Raw genomic sequence first — 22,971 nt, 5'->3', positions numbered from 1 at the left:
GTGTTTTGTGTGTAGATATTTACAATTGTTATGTCCTCTTGTTGGTTTGATCCCTTTATCATTACATAATGCCCTTCTTTGCCTCGTGTTAGTCTTTGTTTTAAAATCTATTTGGTGTGATATAAATATTGCTAGTCCGGCTTTCCCCCTGCTCATGTCTGTTTGCATGGTAACTGTGTTTCCATCCCTTCACTTCAGTTTGTGTGTCTTTAGGCCCAGCAGGGCAGCTGAAGCGGAAGTGGACACCAGCCAAGGTGTCCCAAGATTCTCTGTGCTGATGGCACCCTGGCAGGACAGCTGAAGCTGAAGTGGGTATAAGCTGGGGTGCCCTGGGATGCTCTGAGCAAGGTGTGCCCAGAGCAGGGGGAAGCTGAAGCCTAGGTGTTGTGCACAGGAGGTCCCTGAGCTCACCGCCCAGGGGATGCCGTGACAGGACAGCTGAGCTCAAGTGGATGCACTCGGGGGATGGGGGTGAGGGTTGGGTCTCTATGTACAGAGGACACCTTGGCAGGATAGTGAAGCTGATGTAGATATAAATGAGTGTTCCAGGACTATCTGTGAGTATCCTGAAGGGACAGTTGACTCTGAGATGGGGGACAGGCCAGGAGGTCCTGGGATGCTCTGCAAAGGGGGCGCCTTTAGCAGGACAGCTAAAGCTGAACTGGGTGCAAGCCAGGGTGCACCATGTTCTCAGTGAGGAGGGTCTTCTGGCCAGGCCGCTGGAACTGAGTCTGGTACAGGCAGGTGTGTTCCGGGGTGCCTTGCATAGGGGTACCCTGTGGGGTGGCTGAAACCAATGCAACACCAGCCAAGGTTTCTAGGGTGCTCTGTGTGAGGGGCACCCTGCCAGACAGCTGTGTCTGAGGCAGACATCCACTCAAAGGTTCTGGAGCGCTTTGTACTTAGGGAGCCCTAATAAACTGAAGGTGAAGTGGTGAGGGCCTCTTGTGTTCTGGGGTGCTTTGTACCTGTGTCACCTTGGTGTGAGGGATGGGGCTATAGTGAATGCTATTCAGAGGTGTCCTGGTGCGCACTGTCCTTCGGCTGCCTTGGTGGGGTGGCTGGGGCTTATGTGGCTATAGGTCTGGGGCTCACTGAGACGGCAGGTCAGCCAGGATACCTGGACCATGCACTGGTCCATGCTTTCAAGGGGGAGCGTAAACCATATCCACCAGACCCTCCCACCCAGAGAGTGTTCCAGCAGCTCCCCTAGCCTCTGGTGGAGTTCTAGTGCTATCTCATATGCCAGGCGCAATGTTAAACTTCATCTTTTTAAAGAAAAGAAAAAGGGGGTAAGGGGGGAAAAGAAAAAAAGAAATAAAAGGCAAAAACAAATATAAAAAAGCATTTTTTTTTCTTAATTTAATCCCCACCCCCTCCATGCCCAGGTGCAACTGGGGTTATTGTGGGCTTGCAGTTCCGGGGCTTGCTGTGGTGTTGAGCAGTCCCTCGGCTTCAGGGAGTATTCCTGCGGTTCCTTTGCCCTTTTATTTTTTTATCTTAAAGATTTATTTATTTTAGAGAGAGAGGGAGAGAGCCTGCATGCGCCAGAATGAGCGTGGGGGTAGGGGTACGGGGGGGGGCAGAGGATCTCAAGCAGACTGCCCACTGAGCATGGAGCTCCACGTGGGGCTCCAGTCCCGGACCCTGAGACCACGACCTGAGCCAAAATCAAGAGCTGGTCACTCAGCTGAGACACCCAGGCGCCCCTCCTTTCGCCTTTTAAGCTATAGCGTTTTTTCTGTGTCCCATCACAGCTGGGGCTGGTGTGTGCTTGTGGTCCCAGGGTTTACTGAGGCAGCCAGTCAGGGCAACCAGACCCTGTTCTCATCTGTGCTTTTAAGGTGTCATTCTTCAGTCCCTATGACTTGGAAAGCATTCGCCCAGCTCCTCCATGTTTTGGCAAAGTTCTAGAACTACCTTTTATATGTTAATTGCTCTTTTAAACTGCTCGAGATTCTCTCTCTCCCTCTTCCTCTATCTCTCCCCACCCCCCAGATGTTCTCTCTCTCAAATAAATAAATTAAAAAATAATTTTGTGGAGAAAAAAGTACTGGACAAAGGATTTTGAAACATTGATTTTAGAAATTTATTTACATATCTTGGATGGAAGCAATTGATATAGTTGACTTGGAATTCCTGGAAAAAAAAGATTTTTTTTTTTAACATGGGAGTGCCAAGTATACTTGATAAAACAGAAACAAAATCTCTGCTCTCTGTCAAAGTTGCTGTGTGCATATACAATGTAGAGAAGTGATATAAGTAACAACATGAGTCTTATCAAAAGAGAAAAAATCCTTTCTCTCTCTCTTTTTTTTTTTTAAAGTAGGCTCCAAGCCCCTAATGCGGGGCTTGAACTTGTGACCGTGAGATAAGACTTGAGATCAAGAGACAGACACTTAACCAAATGAGCCACTCAGGTGCCCCCAAAGAGCAAAGGTCCTAAATAATTCCAGTATATAATAAATTGGATACAAATCTTATAAGACTAAATTGTATTCATCTTAAAAGTTTCCTTCTTATTACTGTACTCTGGCTAGTGCTCAGTGGGTGAAAAAAATCTTAAATACATCTCTACTAATTCACCACAATATTACATACCTTTCAAATCAGGAGCCAAAGGCCTACTCCTAGGACTGGAGGTGTCTTCATAAGTATCATAGTTGTCCAAATGGAATTTCTCTCTTCTTGAAATATAACCCTTTTTTGATGGGTCCTTCTGTGGACTACAGATTTTTTCACTTAAATTTAAATACTCTCTTTGAAGATTCCGCATTTCAAATTCTAAGGTATCCCTTTCATTTTCTATACTTCTTACATAGTTTTCTAAAAGTATTTTATCTTCTGCAAGTCTACTGATGCTATTTTCAAATTTTATATTTTCTTTACTATGTTTTTTTAGTTCTTCTTTTAGAATCTGATTATCTGTTTTAATTTCCATTACCATTTTTGATAACATTTCACATTCAGTGCCCATTTCTGACAAACTATTCTTATAAATACTTGCTTCTGATTTTGCATTTTTTATTTCTTTCAGAAAATTCTCCTCTGCAGTAGATTGGTAGGTTTGAATATTCTCAATTTCTCTTTCCATCATTTGTCTAGCAGCAATAGATTCTTGTAATGTTGTTTCAAGATTAAGTTTTTCATTTTTAACTGTTTCTATTATTTGAAGAAGCGTCTCTTGTTCAGTTTTTGCCAACCTTTCTTTCTCTTTTAGCTGCATTATCTCTAGTTGATTTTCCTTCAGTTCATTTTCAACTGAGCTTCTTTCCTTTAGAAGCTGGTATGTTTTTTTCTCTAGCATTTCCTTTTCATCTTGTATCAATAGAATATTTGTTTTCAGTGATTCCATTTCCATACTGATTCGATTATTTTCATTATTGACAATGGCCATATCATTTTGGGTTTTGTGTTCTTTACTTTTTAGTTGATCTAATGTTTCTATCATTTGTTGCTTCTCCAAACAAAGTTGACTATTTTTTTCCTCTAGAGTTTTGTTTTGTCCTACAAGAACATTATATTTACTAATTAATTTTTTCAATTCTTTAAGACATTCTTTACCATCTTCTTCTGTTTTAATTAACTTGGACTGAATAGCGTTCTTTTCTTCAACGAGATTCTTAAGTTCCTTTTCATACGCTTCGATTTTCTGTATCAGAGATTGTGTAGTAAAGACAAGAGGTTTTATTTTGTTCTTAAGGGTTAGATTTTTATTCTCCAGTTCTGTTACTTTTTTCTGTATCTGCATAGATTCTTTTAGGTAATTCTGTAAGTACTGAATTTTTGCAACACACTGCTCAGTAACAGAATTGACTTTGGATGTTTTCTCATTTTCAAACATTATTGGTCCTTGTTTTGATAGTGGTCGTGTCTCTTTGTCTTTCATTTCATATTTTGTTGGGTCAAAAAATGACAGTGTATGCCTTGGAACTCTGGAATGGAATTTTAAATCTGTAATATTCTTGCCAGTGATAGGAATTTCTTTACTGTTTTTCTCATTTCTCTTTCCCCTGTGCATTTCACTCTTGGATAACCTTTTACATTTCCTGCAAAAATTCACATGGAATTTTGATACGGTTTCCCTGAATGGGAGTAATTTGTTTACTAATGCCTCTAATTCTGAAATTCTCTTTGATTTTATATCTTCATTTAAGTTACTTTCTATATTTTCTTCCTTAATAAAGTTAGTTTCTTCTTTGTGACTGTGGGATAGGTCATATTTACCATTTCTTGGAACATTTGTGTCAGTTTTTAAAGTCTGAAGTTCATTTGTAAGTGCCAGTTCTCTATCATGTGACTTCTGTAGTTCTTCCTTCATTTGTTTGATAGAATGGCAGATATCATCTAAATTTTCACAAAATCCATGCTTGAGGAAAGGCTCAGTAATTTTGGATTTATCCAGAATTACTGTATCAGCTTGAGACATCACATTTTGAGGTGCATGAGGTAGAAAACTATAAAGGTTATTATAATTCTTTAATATGTCAGAATTTTCTGAGGGGTTCATAATTATGTTTGAAGCTGAATTATTTGTTGAAGTTCTCCAAGTTAATAGGTTCTTGAAATGTATTTGGGATGGAATATCTATACCTTGACAGAGATTGTTAACAGTATCACTGCTGAATTTTTCTTCTGTTGAATGAATAGTGTTGGACTCCTCAAAAGGATGAATTTTCTCCATAGAACGGACTTCTTCTTGATTCTCTATAGGCTAGTGACAATAAAAAAGCATAGTATAAATGTACTATCATTTGCCACATGATAAGAAAATCAAGAAAATATTTTGTGGGGGATTTATTTTTATTGCCCAGATGAACATTTTATCCATTTCTATAGGCAAAGAAGCCTAATGAATATGACTCATTTTCTCCAGAAAAATCTAACAGCAGTTATTTTGAGATCTGTAACTCTGGTCTTCACAGTTTGCTTAGAAATTATATTTATTTCCTCAGAGGCTGACATACATGGGCCAACCCTTCAATATCAGAAATAGAAATTTAGAACCCATTAAGAGACCATTGTAGATAGATGGGGAAGATAGAAGCAATAGGTCAAATGCAATAGGAAATTTAAGGAAGACGAGTATTTCCACTCTGGGCTATTTGTCAACCTTAGCTTGCATTCCTATTTCAGATGACTCGGGCTGTGTCTATTCTAGAAATGTGAGTTCTAATCACTGTAGACAGAGTGACTCTGGTTCCAGCCTGTTTCTAAAGAATTCACCTCAGGTCTTGGTCAATCCTAAAAGTAGAAAAATTCTTAAGTGGATAGACAGGCTAAAAAAACCTGCCTTATATTTCAATTTACTTGGGAATATTTTAGGTATTCCTCTGACAGTCCATTTGACCCTTGAAGAAGGTTAAAAATGTAAAGGTGAAGATAATCTGATTGTAGTAACGTTTTTGAAGTGACTGAATATAGAAATAGTTTTGTACAGAATAACATACCAAAGCTTTTTCAATGCATGTGCCGAATACTAGATTTTTTTCTGAGCTATATTGTGGGTTTTCTACTTCAATAATACTTTTGTTCAAGATTTCACTGATTTCAGACTGTACCTTTAAAAGATAAATTGATGTTATAATTTGATTTCAGATTTATACACTTATAAACTTATAGTTTATAAACTTCTAAACATAAGAAACATATGAATGTATAGGGATAATAGATACTATAATTAAAAGATACCTTTAAATTTCCTGGACCTAAAAATTCTTTCCCATCATATAGAATATAAAACAAATGTATTTAATTTATAATAATCTCTATCATTAAAGGAATTTTTAAAGAAAATTAAAAATTTTAAAGAAAATTATGGCTTTATTATATCATATATATATTATATATATGATATATTATTATATGGCTTTATAAGAAAAACTTACTTTAGTAAAATGATAAAATTTTATGAACTACATTCAAGTAATTTTGGATTTTGATTTTTTATATTGTTGAATAAAGCAGAGACTTTTGATCTCTCTCATCAGAATTGAATCTTCTGTCCCCCCAAGGAGGAGTCTGTCTTCTCTTGCCATTTCCCTGCAGCTGCTTTTAGTATAAGAATATTACGATGAAGTTTATATTGGATCTTCAGTGAGTATGTGTTGTGTTATGCACTGCCAGTATCCATACTCTATCCTTCTGTTAGTACTATCCCCCATTTGTTCTGGATGAAGTCCATGCGCCTTTGGTGATCCCACTTTCAGCTGCTTATGACTGAGAGCTAACCAGTCAGAACACTGCCTTCCTTTCAACGCAATTTATTTATTCAAGCACTGCATATGACACAATCTCAGGCAGTCAGAATCAGGCCAAGAATTCAGTATAAGGGAGAAAAAAACATGGTCTCTTTGCCGACTGGAATCTGGAAGGATAAAAGCCTAGAGCTTCTAGAAGCCCTTTTGGTACCACATGGAATCTGAGAATCCAGTACAGTGGAAAGTAGAACCAAAATAAAGAGTGAGATGGTTTCTGATGACCAAAGGCCTGATCATATGGATTAAGCCACTGCCAAGTGAACTGTCCCTAGGATTTTCAGTTACCTGTGCTAATAAAATATACTTTTTACCTGGGTCAATTTGAGTTAGATTTCAGATCACTTATAATGAGAGTTCCCTTTTGTAGGCTATATATTGGTAGTATCCAAATTCAACTATAATAGAATGTAGTTTCCCTCAAATTTTGAGCCTGGAATATGTTGTGGCCTTATTTTATTACATTCTACATGAACGAATCAGTTGGCTAGTGGTCATTAGCTTGGAAATGTGGGGTGATATCTTAAGTTTGGATATTTCCCAACAGAGATTAAAAGAAACATACCATGCTAACATTCTGCAAAGTCTGAATTCGGAGAGCCTGAAATGATTCCAGCTGATGCTGAAGGGCCTGTAATAAAATGAAACATGGTATGAAATTGAACCATTTTGGTATATGTGCTGCAGAAGCAAGCACGAAATTGAACCATTTTGAAATTGCTATTATTTCTTATATATGTTCCCCAAAGTTGCCTATTAACAGAAATGATCACATGAGGGTCAAAGGACTCACATTCTTAGTCATTCTTGCTAATTCTCCAGTGTATTTTCATGAAGATTTTTGTGAAAAATCCACATGCATTTTGGAAGTATTTATTCTGAAAGAGATCAGCCTTTATACAGGTATTTGGGGGAAAAAAACAAAATGAAAATGAACTTACTTTCAGTGCTGATTGTGGTTGTATTTGATTTTCCGATTCTGATATGCAGCCATATTCTAAAAAGAAAATTGAAAAACCATTATGATCTAATTCTTAAGTTTTATTTTTAAACAACTGTAATAGAAAGTAGTCTCCTAACTTTCTTGGATAGTGAGACAGAGATATGAGAATTTGATGTCCATATTAGGACATCAAAGAACCCAATGCTAGTCACATAATAAGGTCAAGAAATAATTTTCACTTGGCTTAAAATACCTACTTGAGGTTCTAATAATGGTTTTACTTTTATAATAAACTATTAATTTGTAATGCCAAACTTGGAACTCTCAAAAACTCAATTATCTTTGTTTCTGCAATATAAACTGCATTAAAAAAAAACTAAAACTAATAATCCTGTAATGGGAGACCTTTGACAAAGTACTGTGTAGGTCTCAGTGTCTATGAAATGGCCATGTGATGTTTTTCCTCATCATGGAAAACAAATTGGACTTACCAGCACAATTTTTGTCATGCTCCTAAGCAAAGTACTATAAAGATCCATGTGTTCCTTCCTAGAAAATAGGTTATGGACCTCTAACAGGGGAGAGACTATAAACTGTTTGCAAATTTCCTGACATACACCTCTCTTTGTCCAAATAGGTTTTTTGCTTGCTTTGTAAATTTTTATTAAATAATTAAAAAAAAACATTCAGTGTCCCAAATGAAATGAGAGTTATGTTGGAAAGTTCCCCTAGGCTGACAATTTCTGCCCTGAGAGAAGTTTTCAAAAGAGATCAGCACATCTCTCCTTTGGAATGACAGTCTGCCAGATGTGATAGGAGCTGGTTTGCAGAGTATAGGACCCCTCCCACCCCCATCTGGCAACTGGCATCATCCCTGAGAGGTTCAGAGCCTGGAGCTATTTGCTTAATTGAAGAATCCCACTTTCATCAGAGGGCAGGGAGGGACAGTAAGTCTGTTTGGATGTTGCTCAGCTTTGTATCTTACTAGGAATAAAACAGTAGTCTGAAATGTTCATCTTAGAGAGATTAAAAAAAAAAAAAAACCTCAAGTGAGATCTGGAAAAATGCAACAAGTCATCCCAAAGTTTTTCAGACTCTAAGAACTTCTAAATGAACTCAAATTGCAAATCCAAACCAATATATTACCTAGAAGCCTACCACCCAGAATCAACCATTATGGATTTTAGGTACTCTCCTTTCAGTCAGCTCTCTATGCATATATGCAGAAAAAAAGAAATTATTTTAGAACAGTGGGATCATATTATACATGTTACTTTTGATAAGTAGTATTAAATTTATGTTTCTTTTTAATAGAACAAAGAAAACTGTAATTAGTTGAAGTTATCACTATTACTCAGATTTTTTTCACTACATGAAAGATTATTTCCTATAAGATTCCTTTAAGCTAATGAAAACATGTCATGAAAAGGACTAACAGACAGGAATTTTTATATTTTTTTAATAACACACACTTCCTTTGTATTTAATGTTGTTTTTTCCCTGCAAAGAAGGGGGAATAAATGATGAGAAAATTAGCTGTAATTATACTTGCTCTCACATTTACTTCCCACATTTCATGATATTTGCTTATTAAATTATTTTCACACTGTGATGTTTTATGATGTTTTACATTTTGTTATGTGACCTTAATTTCCACAAAGCTATTTAAACACAAAGATGGGACATTATTATTGTAAATATTTTCAGCCTTCAACTTTATTCTTAATGGATTTACTGTTCAAAATTCCATCTCCTTTCTACCTCTGCAGCATCAGTTTCCCCTTTCCACACAGATTTCCTTTGTCTTGTTAGGAGGACTTAGAAGTTGAAGGCTAAACACAGTATTTCTTTCTAAAACTGAGTATGACATATGAGTCAAAAGAAATTTAAAGACTCAGTAAAGGGATATAGCAAATACAAGATTTTAAAGACAGAGCATGAGATTTACATACTGCTACTACATATATTTCCTTCTCTCTATCTCGTCCTTCTTTTCTGACTATAGTATGATTGCAGTTACCATGATGCTTCTTTTCGTATGGCTCAGTGAAACCTGAGCAACTCTGCTCAGAATTTCTATTTTCTTTGACATATTGTAGATATTTTCTCTAGACATTCTTCTTGGAGTCTATTGGTCTGTTCCTCTGAGATAGAGTTGCAGAGCCATTGTGTTTTCCGATCTGTTTTCTATAGCTTAAAAATTAGGTGAAGGGGTCTGGTGGAAAAGATATCATTTGGAGCTGTGAAAGCCTCCGTTGGAGGATGTGATCTCTGGCATTTTGCTGTTCCCTGAAACTGGGTAGAAATCTAGAGGAGATATATCTTATTACTGTAGGGAGATAGTCTCCTGATTGGGATCACTCCCTCAATTCAAGATGGAGTCCTGGAACTAGGACTGCCACGTAAGACTGTAAAGGTTATTCACTACACAGGCGCTCCTGGCCAAAAGATACATGTGGGCTGAGATGTGTGCCATGCTCTACTACACTCAGCTAACTGGTATCCTATGTGGGTTTGCATGTACCCAGAGTTGGATATACCTTTCTCTAATCCATGCAGAGGCACCCCATGAGCTAGTGGCAGCCCTACTCAGAACTTCTTTCTGCAGAGCAAAGTAAGCCCCTCTTGATCAGTGTCCAGATTTACTCATCTATTCTCCTAGCTGTTCCTCTCTAACCAACCTAAAGACCAGTCAGCAGAAAGGAAGACACAGGTATTTCTTCTTTTTGTATTCACAGTGGGAGGGGCATAAATGAGTATTTTCAGAATTTTGACTTGTTTTATTGCTTCTGAAAGTCAGAAGCCAGTCTGTAGTTTGCCTTGTCAGAATCTTCTGGTTATTTATTTATTTATTGATTAGACAGAGGTCACAAGTAGGCAGAGAGGCAGGCAGAGAGAGAGAGGAGGAAGCAGGCTCCCTGCTGAGCAGAGAGCACGACACGGGGCCTGGGATCATGACCTGAGCTGAAGGCAGAGGCTTAACCCATTGAGCCACCCAGGTGCCCCAGAATCTTCTGTTTTTATCTTTGGCCTCAATTTTCCAATTTTATGTCCTTCAGGTGCTGCTGGTGAAGTTTTTGCTAGTTTTCTAATTTTTTTTTCTTTTGTCCATTTCTTTTGGTACTGGAGGGGGAAGATCTAGGGTCTTCCTTGACTCTAAAATCTCTATCTGAAAGTCTAGAATAATTTTTAAAAGTTAATGATTTAGTTTTTGTTTGTTTCATATTTAGTGATTCATTCCTTCAACATCATTCATTCAAATATTGACTGTCTAGTGTGTGGTATGGCCAATTTTAGGTACTAGAGACACAGCAATAAATAAGACAACCAAGACTCCTATGGAACCTACTTTCTGGAGAATGAACAGAAAATAAAAAGCAAATAGAAATAAACAAGATACTTTCAAATAGTGGTAAATAACACAAAGAGGATAGGCTAATGTGACAGGGAGGATGGGGACAGCCCTGGAGAGGTGGTTGGCAGAGGCCTATCTGGCCTGGTCCCAGGCCTGAATGTGGTGAGTTTTAGCTAGGGGTGCTCTGAACTGCTTGTGAAATGAAACCTGTCACCACCTCCACTGGAACTGAGGCCCTTCAAAACTCTCTGGTCAGGAGACATGGTGTGGGCAGGGGTATGCGCTGATATTCTAGGGGTGGGACCTTCTATGCTGGGGCTGAGGCAAGCATGTTTGAGAAAGGCAGTTCTGCTGGCTTCAGCCAAGATTACCATATGATGAGAAGAGGCCAGCCATGTGAACATCTGTAGGAAGAGATTTGGAGCAGAGGACATGGCAGGGTCCTGAAGTATAACATGCTTATCTGTGTTTGCAGGAAGGAAAGTCAGTATGGCTGTGGCTTAATGAGCAGACGGAAGCCCATTATGATTAGAGGTCAGAGGGGGAGACAAGGGCTAGATTATGTAGGCCCTTGTGGGCCAACCTGAGGGGTTTGGCATTTATTTTAAGTGAAATGGGAAGCTTTAGAGTGTTTCATTCATGAGAATGATTTGCTCTGAAAACAAACATATATAGGTCACTCTACAGCATGATAATGGGTTATAAAGTGGCAATGGCAGAGGTACTGCGGTAATCCAAGTGAGAGACAAAGTTGTCTTGGACTAGAATGGCAGAGGGGAAGATGCAGAAATGTAGGTGGATTTAGGATAGGTTTTGAAGATAAAACATTCCTAGGGGATTAAATGTGGCCAGAAGAGATGAAGGAAGGATGACTCCTGGTTTTTTTTGGTGAAATCATATGGATGATGAGTGCTGATGTTATTTACTAAAATGGAAGAGAATAGAGTAGGAAGATGTTTTAGGGAAAACTTCTAGATATGTTAAAGTTTGGTTTTCTATTAGTTGTCAAAGTGGACATCAAAAGGCAGTGGATATTCCTGTCTCTTGTTCAAAAGAATGGATATGAACACTATATTGGAAAATATAGATGTCACTGCTGGCCTAGACAAGGGCAGTTTCTGTGCAGTGACCGGCACAAAAGTCTGAAAGAAGTGGCTAGAGAGAATGAAATGTGAAAATTTGTGGGCATTGAGTATAGGCAACTCCTTTGAGTTTTACTGTGGAAAGAAAGAGGGTGGCTAGTGGAATAGAGTGCATGTTAGAAGAGATGTGAAGGTCAGGACATGCCTGCTTCCTGCTGGAATCATGTAGTAGAAAAAGGGAAGAATAACTCTGGAGAATGAGGGAGATTAATTGCTGAAGCCAAGTACTTGAGAATTCCAGGAGAGCTAGGATAAAGGGAATGAGCTTTGGCTGAGCAGGGACAATTCTTCCATTGAAACTGGGGACAGTGGGAACAGGAGCAGGAGGATGGTGGTGGGAAGGTGGTGGTGGAATAGGAGGATCCCAGGCTCACTTTGTCCCATGAACACAACTAGAAAAAAGGAGAAAAAAGAATTGTACAAAATGAGAATAGATTTAGGGAAATCAGTGACTCTGCCAAATGTAATAATATTCATATTATGGGAGTCCCAGAAGAAAAGAGAAAAGGGGACAAAAAATTTATTTGATGTAATAGCTGAAAAATTGCCTAATCTGGGGACGAAAACAACATCCAGATCCAGGAGGCACAGAGATCGCCCATCAAAATCAGCAAAAGCAGTCACACACCAAGACATATGGTAATTAAATTTTGCAACATATAGTGATAAAGACAAAAATATTAAAACCAGCAAGACAAAAGTCCTTAACACCTATTCTTCTCAAACTTTTCCAAAAAACAGAAAAGGAAAGAAAATTCCAAATCCATTCTGAGGCCAACATTACTCTGATACCAAAACAAGATAAAGACAACACTAAAAAGAGAACTACAGGCCAATATCTCTGATGAGCATAGTTACAAAAATTCTCAAATGCTAACAAACCAAATCCAACAATACATTAGACAGATCACTCACCAAGATCAAGTGGAATTTCTTCCTCGATTGCAAAGGCAGTTCAATATTTTCAAATCAATCAACATGATACATCACATTCATAAAAGAAAGGATAAGTGTGATCATTTCAGTAGGTGCAGAGAAAGCATCTGACAAAGTACAACATCCATTCATGGTAAAAACTGTCAACAATGTAGGTTTAGAGGGAACACACCTTAACATAGTAAAGTCCATATATGAAAAATCCACAGCTAATATCAAGCTAAATGGGGAAAAACAGAGCTTTTCCTCTATGGTCAGGAACAAGACAAGGATGTCCACTCAAACCACCTTTATTCAACATCGTATTGGAAGTCCTAGCCACAGCAATCACACAACAAAAGAAAATCCAGATAGGCAAGGAAGAAATGAAACTTTGACTATTTGCAGATGACACAATACTCTGTGTAGAGAAAACCCTAACAAATCCACCAAAAAACTGTTAGAACTGATAAACCAGTTCAGTAAATTTAAGATACAAAATCAACACACAGGAATCTGTTGCATTACATCAATAATAAAGCAGCAGAAAAGAGAAAGCCAGGAACCAATCCAGTTTACAATTGCACCCCAAACAATGAGACACCTGGGAATAAACTGAACCAAAGTGGTGAAAGACCTGTACTCTAAAAACTCTAAAACACTGATGAAAGAAATTAAAGATGACACAAAGGAATGGAAAGACATTCCATCCTCATGGATTGGAAGAACAAATATTGTTAAATGTCTATACTATCCAAAGCAATTTCCATATTTAATGCAATCTTTATCAAAATGCCAATAACATTTTTCACAGAACTGGAACAAACAATCCTAAAATTTGTATGGAACCACAAAAGACCCTGAATAGCCAAAGTGATCTTGAACTAGAAAAGCAAGCCAGGAGACATCACAATTCCAGACTTCAAGTTTTATTACAAAACTGTAGTCATCAAAACAGTATGGTACTGGCACAAAAACACACATAGATCAATGGAACGGAATAGGAAATTGATAAATAAACCCATAATTATATGGTCAATTAATCCTTAATAAACCAAGAAAGAATATCCAGTGGGAAAAGGAGAGTCTCTTCAAAAAATGGTGTAGGGCAAACTGGACAGCTACATGCAAATGAATGAAACTGGGCCACTTTCTTATACTTCAACATAAATAAATTCAAAATGGATTAAAGGCCTAAATGTGAGACCTGAAATCATAAGAATCCTAGAAGGGAATACAGGCAGTAACTTTTTTGACATTGGCCATGGCAAATTCTTTTTAGGTATGTCTCCTGAGGCCAGAAAAATAATAAAATAATAAAATAATAAAAATAATAAATGCAAAAATAGACTATTAAGACTACATCAAAATAAAAAAGCTTCTGCACAGCAAAGGAAACCATTAACAAAACTAAAAAGCAATCTACAGAATGGGAGAAGATATTTGCAAATGTCATATCTGATAAAGGGCTAGTATCCAAAATATATTTTAAAAACTTATACAAATCAATACCCCCAAATAAATAATCTAATTTAAAAATGATCAGTTAACACAAATAGACATTTTTTCCAAAGAAAACACACCGATGACCAACAGACACATGAAAAGATGCTCAACATCACTTATCATTAGGGAAATGCAGGTCAAAACTACAATGAGACATCACCTCACCTGTCAGAATGGCTAAAATCAACATAAGAAACAACAGATGCTGGTGAGGATGTGGAGAAAGGGGAACCTTCTTGCACAGTTAGTGGGGATGCAAACTGGTGCATTCACTATGGAAAACAGTGTGGAGGGTCCACAAAAGATTAAAAATAGATCTACCCTATGAACCAGCAATTGTACTACTAGGTATTTACCCAAAGAATAAAAAAAAAAAAAATACTAAGTCAAAGGAATACATGCACCTTGATATTTGTAGTAGCATTATCTACAAGAGCCAAATTATGGAAATAGCCCAGGTGTCCATCGACTGATAAATGGATAAAGAAGTGGTGTGTATACATATATATGGGATACTCTTCAGCTATAAAAAAAGAACGAAATCTTGCTATTTGCAGTGACATAGTGGAGGTAGTATTATGCTAAGGGAAATAAGTCAGAGAAAGACAGATACCATATGATTTCACTCATGTGAAATTTAAGAAACAAAACAAAGGAACAAAGGGGGAAAAAAGAGAGGCAAACCTAGAAGCGGACTCTGAACTCTAGAGAACAAACTGATGGTTACCAGAGGGGAAGGGGGAGGGGAGAGAGGGTGGGTTACATAGGTGATGGGGATTAAGGAGGGCACTTGTGGGACCAGCACCAAGTGAAGTTTGGAAGTGTTGAATCGCTGTATTGTACACCTGAAATTAATATTATACTGTATGGTAACTAACTGGAATTTAAATAAAAACTTGAAAAACAAGAAATGGATGACAGCAGATAATATGGGTACAGAAGCAGGTAGGTCAGCAAATTTTAAGTTTGAGGGTCATGGAGTTTGGATCTGATTGCTGCTTGTTTGTTTGTTTGTTTTTCACACAGTGTGAGATTATATAATGAGTTTAGAGGTAGTGGTGAAGGGTTTTAGAGATTGAGGAAACAATAAGAGTGAAATAGTTATTTGGAGTAGTTTTGATTTATTGCTTTCTAAAGGCTATCAGAAAAACTTTTTGTTTTTTTATGAGTTTTGGAGACATTGGCTACCACTTATTCCCAAAGGAAAGCTAATCTTAAAATTCAGTAATACTTAAATAACCACATAGAATTATATGATTCTAGAATTGGAAGGGAAATTACCAAAGAGGCACAGGAGGGGGAACACAATCACAGGTCATCACTTATTAAGTCTTTGATAAACATGCAATATTGAGAGGTGTGTAGACAAAGTGAAAGATATGGTCCCAGCCCCGGAAGCTGATACTCTACTGGGAATGCAAGAAATAGTATTCATATTATATTGAATTAAATTGTCTAGCTGTCTCATATTTAAATGTGAGGAGTGAAAAACAAGATAGTTTATCAGTGGGATGGCTTTCGAAGTAATTAAAGATATGGGGAATTTATTCTGAAACCTGCAGAGGATTATGTCATAGTCAACCTACAGGCACACCTCATTTTATTACGTTTGGCAAATACTGTGATTTTTTTACAAATTGAAGGTTTGTGGCAACCCTGTGTCAAACAAGTCTATTGGTGCCATTTTTTTCCAATAGCATCTACTTATTTTGTGTCTCCTGTCACATTTTGGTAATTCTCACAAAATTTCAAAAATTTTCATTATTATATTTGTTATAGTGATCTGTAGTCAGTGCCAATAACTTGCTGAAAGCTTAGAGATGGTCAAAATTTTTTAGCAAAAAGTATTTTTTAGGGCGCCTGGGTGGCTCAGTTGGTTAAACAACTGCCTTTGGCTCAGGTCATGATTCCAGAGTCCCTGGATGAGTCCCACATGGGGCTCCCAGCTCCACGGGGAGTCTGTTTCTCCCTCTGACCTCCTCCGCTCTCATGCTCTCTCTTACTGTCTCTCTCTCAAATAAATAAATGAAACCTTCAAAAAAATAAAAAAGTATTTTTTATACTTCATACATTTTTATGTACATTTAAAAAATAGACAATGCTATTGCACGCTTAGTAGACCACAATAATATAAACATAACTTTTATAGACACTGGGAAACCAAAAAATATAACTCGCTTTATTGTGACATTCTCTTTATTAAAATGGTCTGGAACCAAAGCCACAATATCTCTGAGATATGTCTGTGTTAAGTGCATACCTGTAGCTAATAGATGAAGGAGAACAAATGAGTTTTTAAAATGCAACATAGTAATTACTCAATATAAAATGTTAAGTACTCTGTAGCCAAAGCTTTGTCATTCTCAGATTCAAATGCAGAGTTTTGCTCTGACAATATAAATTCATTCCTAGAAGGAACTGTTTTACAGAGCCTAATGAGGTGTGACACCATCTGCTTGGGGCTTTGTCAGGGAAGCTACAGAGTCAGGCTGCCTGTGCTTGAATCCTGGCTTTGCCATACACTTGCTATGAGGGACAACACAAGTAGTTATCTAGTTTGTAGGTAAAGCCCTTTGCAGAATAGAATGCATGGTACCAACTAAATGCTCAAAAAATATTTTTTGAGACAAGGGTATTATGGATATGATAATAAGTCAGGAAATTTCAAATTTCCAGTTGCAATGGAGGGGAGGGATGGCTGCTTGAAACTCTTCAATGTTTCCCATTTTGTGCTGAATAATGCCGCAGATCCTGACGCAGAACTACAGTGCTCCCCCCCCCCCCCCCCGATTTCCTTGCTGATCCTCTCCCTTCCCTTTCCCATTTCACCCCAACTGTTCCTCAAATGTGCCAGGCATTCTCCTACCTCAGGGCCCTCACGGTTGCTGTTCTCTCTGCTCAGATGCTCTTTCCTTGGAAATCTGCACTGATTACTCCTTTACCTCCTTCAGGTCTTTGCTCAGAAGTGATCTGCCCAGTGAAGTCTCCTACCACCCTACTTAAAATAAAATCGCACACTCCTCACCCACCTCCAATCCTCCCGCTCTCTCTCTGTGCATTACTTTGCTCCATGGGATTTACAAGCTCCATCTTACACACAATCTCATTTGTTCCTTCCAGGAGAAGGTAAGCTTCGTGTAAGCAGGGATTCTGCACATTTTGTTTGCTGTTGGATCCCCAGCACTTAGGACAGTGCTTGTTCAAAAATATTTGTTAGACGAATGAATGGATGGATGGTTGGATGAATGAATGAAGACTTGGGTAGAATGGGCGCTAAAAGCCGCACACTGTGAGTACTGAAGTTTCAAAGCATCCTTCACATCTTCATTCCAACCAATCAAGGATTACATAGGCTAACCACTTGCTCTTTTATAATTAAAGAGACCTCAGAAATACTATAGAGTTTCTTTAAACTTGGCATTATTTATACAAGTGGGGTTAATATTCTGTTGGTTAGTACTCAGGGAATGGATCACATGGTGACAATGAGGTATAGATAGAACAGAAAAAGAGGACAGAACAAAGCCATACCTCCTAGTTTTGCCATCTAAGGCAGCACCTGAGTTCGAATCTATGCTCCTAAAAACCTGCCCTTGCTAGACCTTGCACTTGTAACCCATCTGCTTTAGCCAGATGGACTGTGGCTCTTAAATAAATGTATGTGCTATTTTGCACGCAGCTTCATGTTCTGTGATGTTGGCATCTTTCCCCAGAGCCCTGAATCTCACTCGTGTTAGGGAACACAAGATCTTGCCAAATTAAAGTACATCAATTTCTTCTCACCTTAAATACTCTCTTCGAGGTAAAGATGGAGCTGTCGCAGCCTCTCTATTCCCTGTGAAGACTCTTACTCCCTGTTGGTTTCCTATGCACAAGGATGCCTGCATGTCTTTGTGGATGGTGGGGCACAGAAGAGTTCTGGCAGGTCACTGCACTGTCCTGCTCGCCTCCCCTGGGATGCTGCTTATACTGATGGCTCCTGGGCTTCCAGCTGTCTTTGGTCTACTCAGATGTGGCTGCTTTAGCTCTTCTTTCAGGGCCCCTCGATAAGGCATTTGTGAAGATCCTGAGTTTAGGAAGGTGCAGAAATCCTGCCCTGATCTCAGGTCACTTCCTTCAGTGTCTCTGTGTCTGGATTCCCCATTTGCCACGTGTCGGTTTTGGGCAACGGGGGGTCCTAACTTAGCACATCTCTTTAGATACCGCCTTCTACCCAGAGCGCTCTGTTCCTTCCCTGGCTTGTCACACTGACCACCAGGCTCTTCCAAGAGGTGTGTAACCTCCTAGAGCTTCTCTCAAGGAAGTAAGAATGCCGGATTCTCAATATGATACCCCTAACTGGGGATTTACACATATCTTACATATCTTATTTGTGGTTCATGGGGAGCTTGAAATTATAGCTCTTTGCTTATTTCAAACAGCCTCTCTATACAATATCTTGTAGTCTACAAATATTTCCTGTAAAAAGTAGTTTCTTTTGGGAAAAGTGTGTATCTTTTTATCATCTGCTAAAATAGTCTTCTTTGGTATTCAGAGAAGCAGTACAGTGTAGCACGATAGGTAAGGCTGGACTCTGGAGGCGCCCTGCTGAATACTGGCTTTGTCACTTGCCACCTGTGAGACCTGGGGAGGGAGTTAGTCACTCTGTGCCTCAATGTCCTCATAAAATGTGGATGATGGTAGTACCTACTTCATAGGGTTTTGAGAGGATTAAATGAATTGATACACTTAAATGCTTGGAACCACATCTGGCACAATGTAAGTGTGCTGTGTTAGCTCTTTTTAGTCCTATAATAAAAGTTCCCCGAAGTACCTGTGGACTGGAAGTGCACCTGTCAGGCCCGTGGATTTAGGCAGGGGACCCCTTGTCTATAGTCAAGGGGCAGAAACATCACTGCAGTGGAGATATTACCTGTTTCACTGCCACCACTTTCCTTTACCCCGTCAGAGGAATTTAGGATCTTGGACGCTGAAAGGAGAACGCAGTCAACTTCGTCCTCTTCCTCGTGATGCTTCTCTGCAACGGAACCATAGGTGGCTTTCAGCTTCTTTGGGAGAAGGGAGGCGAGGCGTGTGATTCGGGACGCGGGCGCCCGAAGCGGCCACGGGAGGGCGCGCTGGGGCCACGAAGCGCGGCGGGACCGGGAGCCTCCGGGGCTGGAAGCAAAGGCCGGGCGTGGGGATGTAGGCGGCGGTTTTCTCCCCGGGGAGAGCTGGGTGCTCGGCTGGTCGGGAAGATCGGCTCTCCAGAAGGGACCCGCCTTGGTGCTGAAAGGGCCGGGGCGCAAGGGGACGGCGTCCTCCCCTACCCGTCCACTTCCCAGGGCTCCCCCTCAAGAGACAGCTCCCCAGCCCGTCTCTCACCAGGGCCCATTTCTGCTGCTGAAGGTCTCCTCCCAACTGCCTTCCCCCACGCATTCCGCCCAGTAGCTCCGCGCCGGGGCAGCGCGTGGCCTGGTAACCTGGGGGCAGGCCCCTTCGAGCCGCTGCAGGGCACGTGCGGGGTCGGGGTGGTGGGAGGCGGAGGTGCGCGCTGGGGTCCCGGTCCCCGGACAGGGGCGGTTTGCTGTGCCCTCCCAAACCCGGGGCCGGTCTCCCTGGGCAGTTACTCCTGCCGCCGCTTTCGTGACCAGAACTTGATCTTGATCGTAGCTGGACTCTTAAGGCAGCACCTGTTGGACCAGAGCTGTGGGGACAAAGGCTCCAATGCTTGGAGACAGGCAAACACCTAGGAACTTTCTCCGTTTTTTATTTCATTGTTTATTTTGCTTCATTCCTCGTTTTTCAGCCTATCCGCCGGAGTAGTTTCAGCGTTTGGGGATTTGAACAGTCCAAAATCAATATTGTGAAAGGACTTTTGTTTTCTTAAAAGAAGACCCCGATTGCCAATAATGATCTTAAAATAATAATGAAATGTATGAAAATGTGCACATTAAAGCTGTCTCCACTGATCTCCATATGTCAAAGCTCGCTTATTTCCTGTGCACCTGGGCGAACCACTTGCAAAAGATGGATGTTGTGTTGGAATCTGGAACTCGTTCAACTAAGGGCTCATTCAACTAAGGACTGGCGTAGCTGCAGGCGATAACTTTGTGTAGAACAGAAAATGGCGCTCTTTAAGTAAAAGTTTTGATGAATATGTAGTACTTATTTTGCAAAGGCAACCATTACGGATAGAATATAAAATAATTGAAAGTTCAAAACTTAAGTCACAGTAAGGAATTTAAAGTCATGATACAGTAATTTATAATAATTATATGTTTTGCTTTCATGGAAATGAAACTCATTATGGTAGTCTCAATGTTTACTTGCTGTGCTTTCTCGTTTTCTAGAAGATTTGAGAGTCTTTCTTGTGGCATTGTAGACAATTTGAGTAAATTGCGTTTTTGAGAATTTATGTTCTGCATTGATGAATATAGTGACAAAATTAACCCCCCATCTACAAAAATTTTCAGCAATGTGTAGTTTAACAGACACATTGCTGAAAATTTTTGTAGATGGGGGGGTTAATTTTGTCACTATATATTCTAAATAATTTACAGTATTTTGAAGTGAGGATGTAGATAAAACACCACCACAATTTAATAAGTTAATTTCAATACTAATGAAATTTCCATAACAAATGCCATGTTTCATGTAACTATCAAAACCAATAATATGTTAATATAATGTAATGTTCTCTCATAACTCTAATTTGTCTATGTGATATATGTAGATTATGATGGCAAGTGAATATTTGTTACTATACAGAAATTTCTTGGGGATTTAAATGGGAGGATTTTGCGACACTATTTAGTATAGAATATGAAAAGAAGATGGTAACTTGCAATGTCAAACTCAAATTTACGAGGTGCCATAATCTCATACTTTAAGATACTTCCCAGTCAGAAAGCAGTTCTTAGGAAGTTAAATCAACAAGACCTTTGGATTTCAAACATTTTTCTTTTGTAAACTAAATCGTATCTATATTCTCAGAAGAAAAAAATAATGTGTCAAAAACTTATTGTAATTAACATTAAAAAGCCTATCTTTGGAGCCTACAAAGTTATAAAAATTAATACATTAAGAAAAATCTTTTAAATAATAAAGATGTCTATGATGTAAGTGGCATCCCCTCAGAAGAGGCCTCTTGTGTAGGACCTCCCACCAACAATTACACATGGAGACCCTCTCTGGTGAGAGAGAACCTGGAAATTCTAATAAGAGAACACATCTGTGGGGCGCCTGGGTGGCTCAGTGGGTTAAAGCCTCTGCTTTTGGCTCAGGTCATGGTCCCAGGGTCCTGGAATTGAGCCCCACATTGGGTTCTCTGCTCAGCAGGGAGCATGCTTCCCTCTCTCTCTGCCTGCCTCTCTGCCTACTCGTGATCTCTGTCTGTCAAATAAATAAAATCTTAAAAAAGAGAGAGAGAGAGAGAGAACACCTTCCTAAAAAATGAGGGTGGATGGTAGACATTTCTCTGGGGGCCTTCACTGCATTTTTGAATGTATGTTGAGGAAATCTTATTTGAATACTCAGGATCACTTAAAACCATTGTCATCTATCACAGCCAGTACTTGAAACTCCATTCTGAATGTGATTCAGTGACTTCCCCGATATGAGCACGAGTTTACTTCTCTGTACAACTGGGAGCCAACAACATTGTTCTGAGGATTACTGGGATCTTGTGTGAGGGTCCCACTACAGCAGGTACGGACGATAGCTGTGTCGGAGGACAACCATAATCGCAGCTCTAGACCTCAGAGTCTAAGGTGAGAGTTCATAAATAGTGTTGTTAACTTTTCCTTATTTAAAAAGATTTTATACTTCAGTTGAAAAAGATTCAACGATTCTAGCCCAAATATCAGAAAAAATCTATATTTTAAAAAGTAGGGAAGTGTACTCTCTAATTTGTATTGTATATCAACTTTCTTGATGCATTTGTCCAACTTCTAAAAATTTTACATGGTTGCTAAGTAAATGCACATTTAGATGGCCTGTAAAATGTGAAGTCCTCATTATGTTTTATTTATTAAATTATTTTTTGATAAATTTAATAATTATGGAAAGTGCAAAGAATGATGTAATAACCCTTTGCTTCTATCTCCCAGAATTAACAGTTATAATTCTATTGATGTATTTGGCTTATATTTATTTAGACAAATTAAAACGTTACATAGACGTGAACTCCCTACCACTGCCTATCCTGTTCCCCCGTCTCCATGTTCTTCCCACAAGAAACCACTATAATGAATTTAGAGTATTGCCTTACAGTCCATTCTTACATCTTTATAGTAATTACATGTGTGTTCTTGAGTAATGTAGATGGTTGCTCTTGTTTGTTTTAAAAATTTTCATGAATGATAACATAATTTTGTTTTATTCTGCAGCTTGCTCCTTTTACTCAAAATTATATATATTTTTAGGTCTTTCTGTATTAAAAAAATAGGTCTGTAATTGAGTTGTGAAAATGGGCTTAAATATCTTAGTTCTGCTGTTGTTTTTGACTTTTTTGGTTTCCTATTTATTTATTTATATACTTGTTTTGATTTTTAAAAAAATATTTTGTTTATTTTTGAGAGAAGTGAGAGAGAAAGAGAGTGAGGAAAAGAGAGAATGAAGGTGATAGGCAGAGGGAGAGGGAAAAGGAGGCTCTGCTCCCTAGAGCCTGGTCCCAGGGGCTCAATCCCAGAACCCCAGGATCATGACCTGAGCCAAAGGCAGACACTTAACTGACTGAGCCACCCAGGCGCCCCGGTCTTTTTTTTTCTTTTTTTTTTTTTAATTTTTGAAATTATCATCCACTTAAAGTAAAGTTGGAGCTACATGTTTCATTTTTTCTTGAACCTTTAAGAGGGAGTTGCTGACATGGTG

General features: G+C 38.9%; 1 protein-coding gene across 2 annotated transcripts; it reads right to left on the bottom strand.

Moving 5' to 3' along the window:
- Positions 1-2,082: 2,082 nt before the first annotated feature.
- On the bottom strand, positions 2,083-20,507 carry CCDC110 (coiled-coil domain containing 110). 2 transcript variants are annotated; one of them, XM_082715263.1, is made up of 7 exons: positions 19,483-20,506; positions 19,031-19,135; positions 7,199-7,254; positions 6,823-6,888; positions 5,451-5,561; positions 2,602-4,714; positions 2,083-2,139 (listed from the first exon to the last, which is right to left on the bottom strand). In XM_082715263.1, exons 1-7 carry the CDS (start codon positions 19,490-19,492, stop codon positions 2,090-2,092), a joined length of 2,511 nt encoding a protein of 836 aa, XP_082571389.1. In that variant the 5' UTR covers positions 19,493-20,506; the 3' UTR covers positions 2,083-2,089. The 2 variants fall into 2 exon arrangements, with proteins under 2 accessions (XP_082571389.1, XP_082571390.1); XM_082715264.1 differs by lacking the exon at positions 5,451-5,561 and having other exon boundaries at positions 19,483-20,507.
- Between the last annotated feature and the right edge of the window lie 2,464 nt (positions 20,508-22,971).

Source organism: Mustela nivalis, assembly GCF_964662115.1.
Source record: "Mustela nivalis genome assembly, chromosome: 20".
NCBI lineage: Eukaryota > Metazoa > Chordata > Mammalia > Carnivora > Mustelidae > Mustela > Mustela nivalis.
Note: the sequence above shows the minus strand (reverse complement) of the source record. Positions and strands in the feature narration are given on the sequence as shown.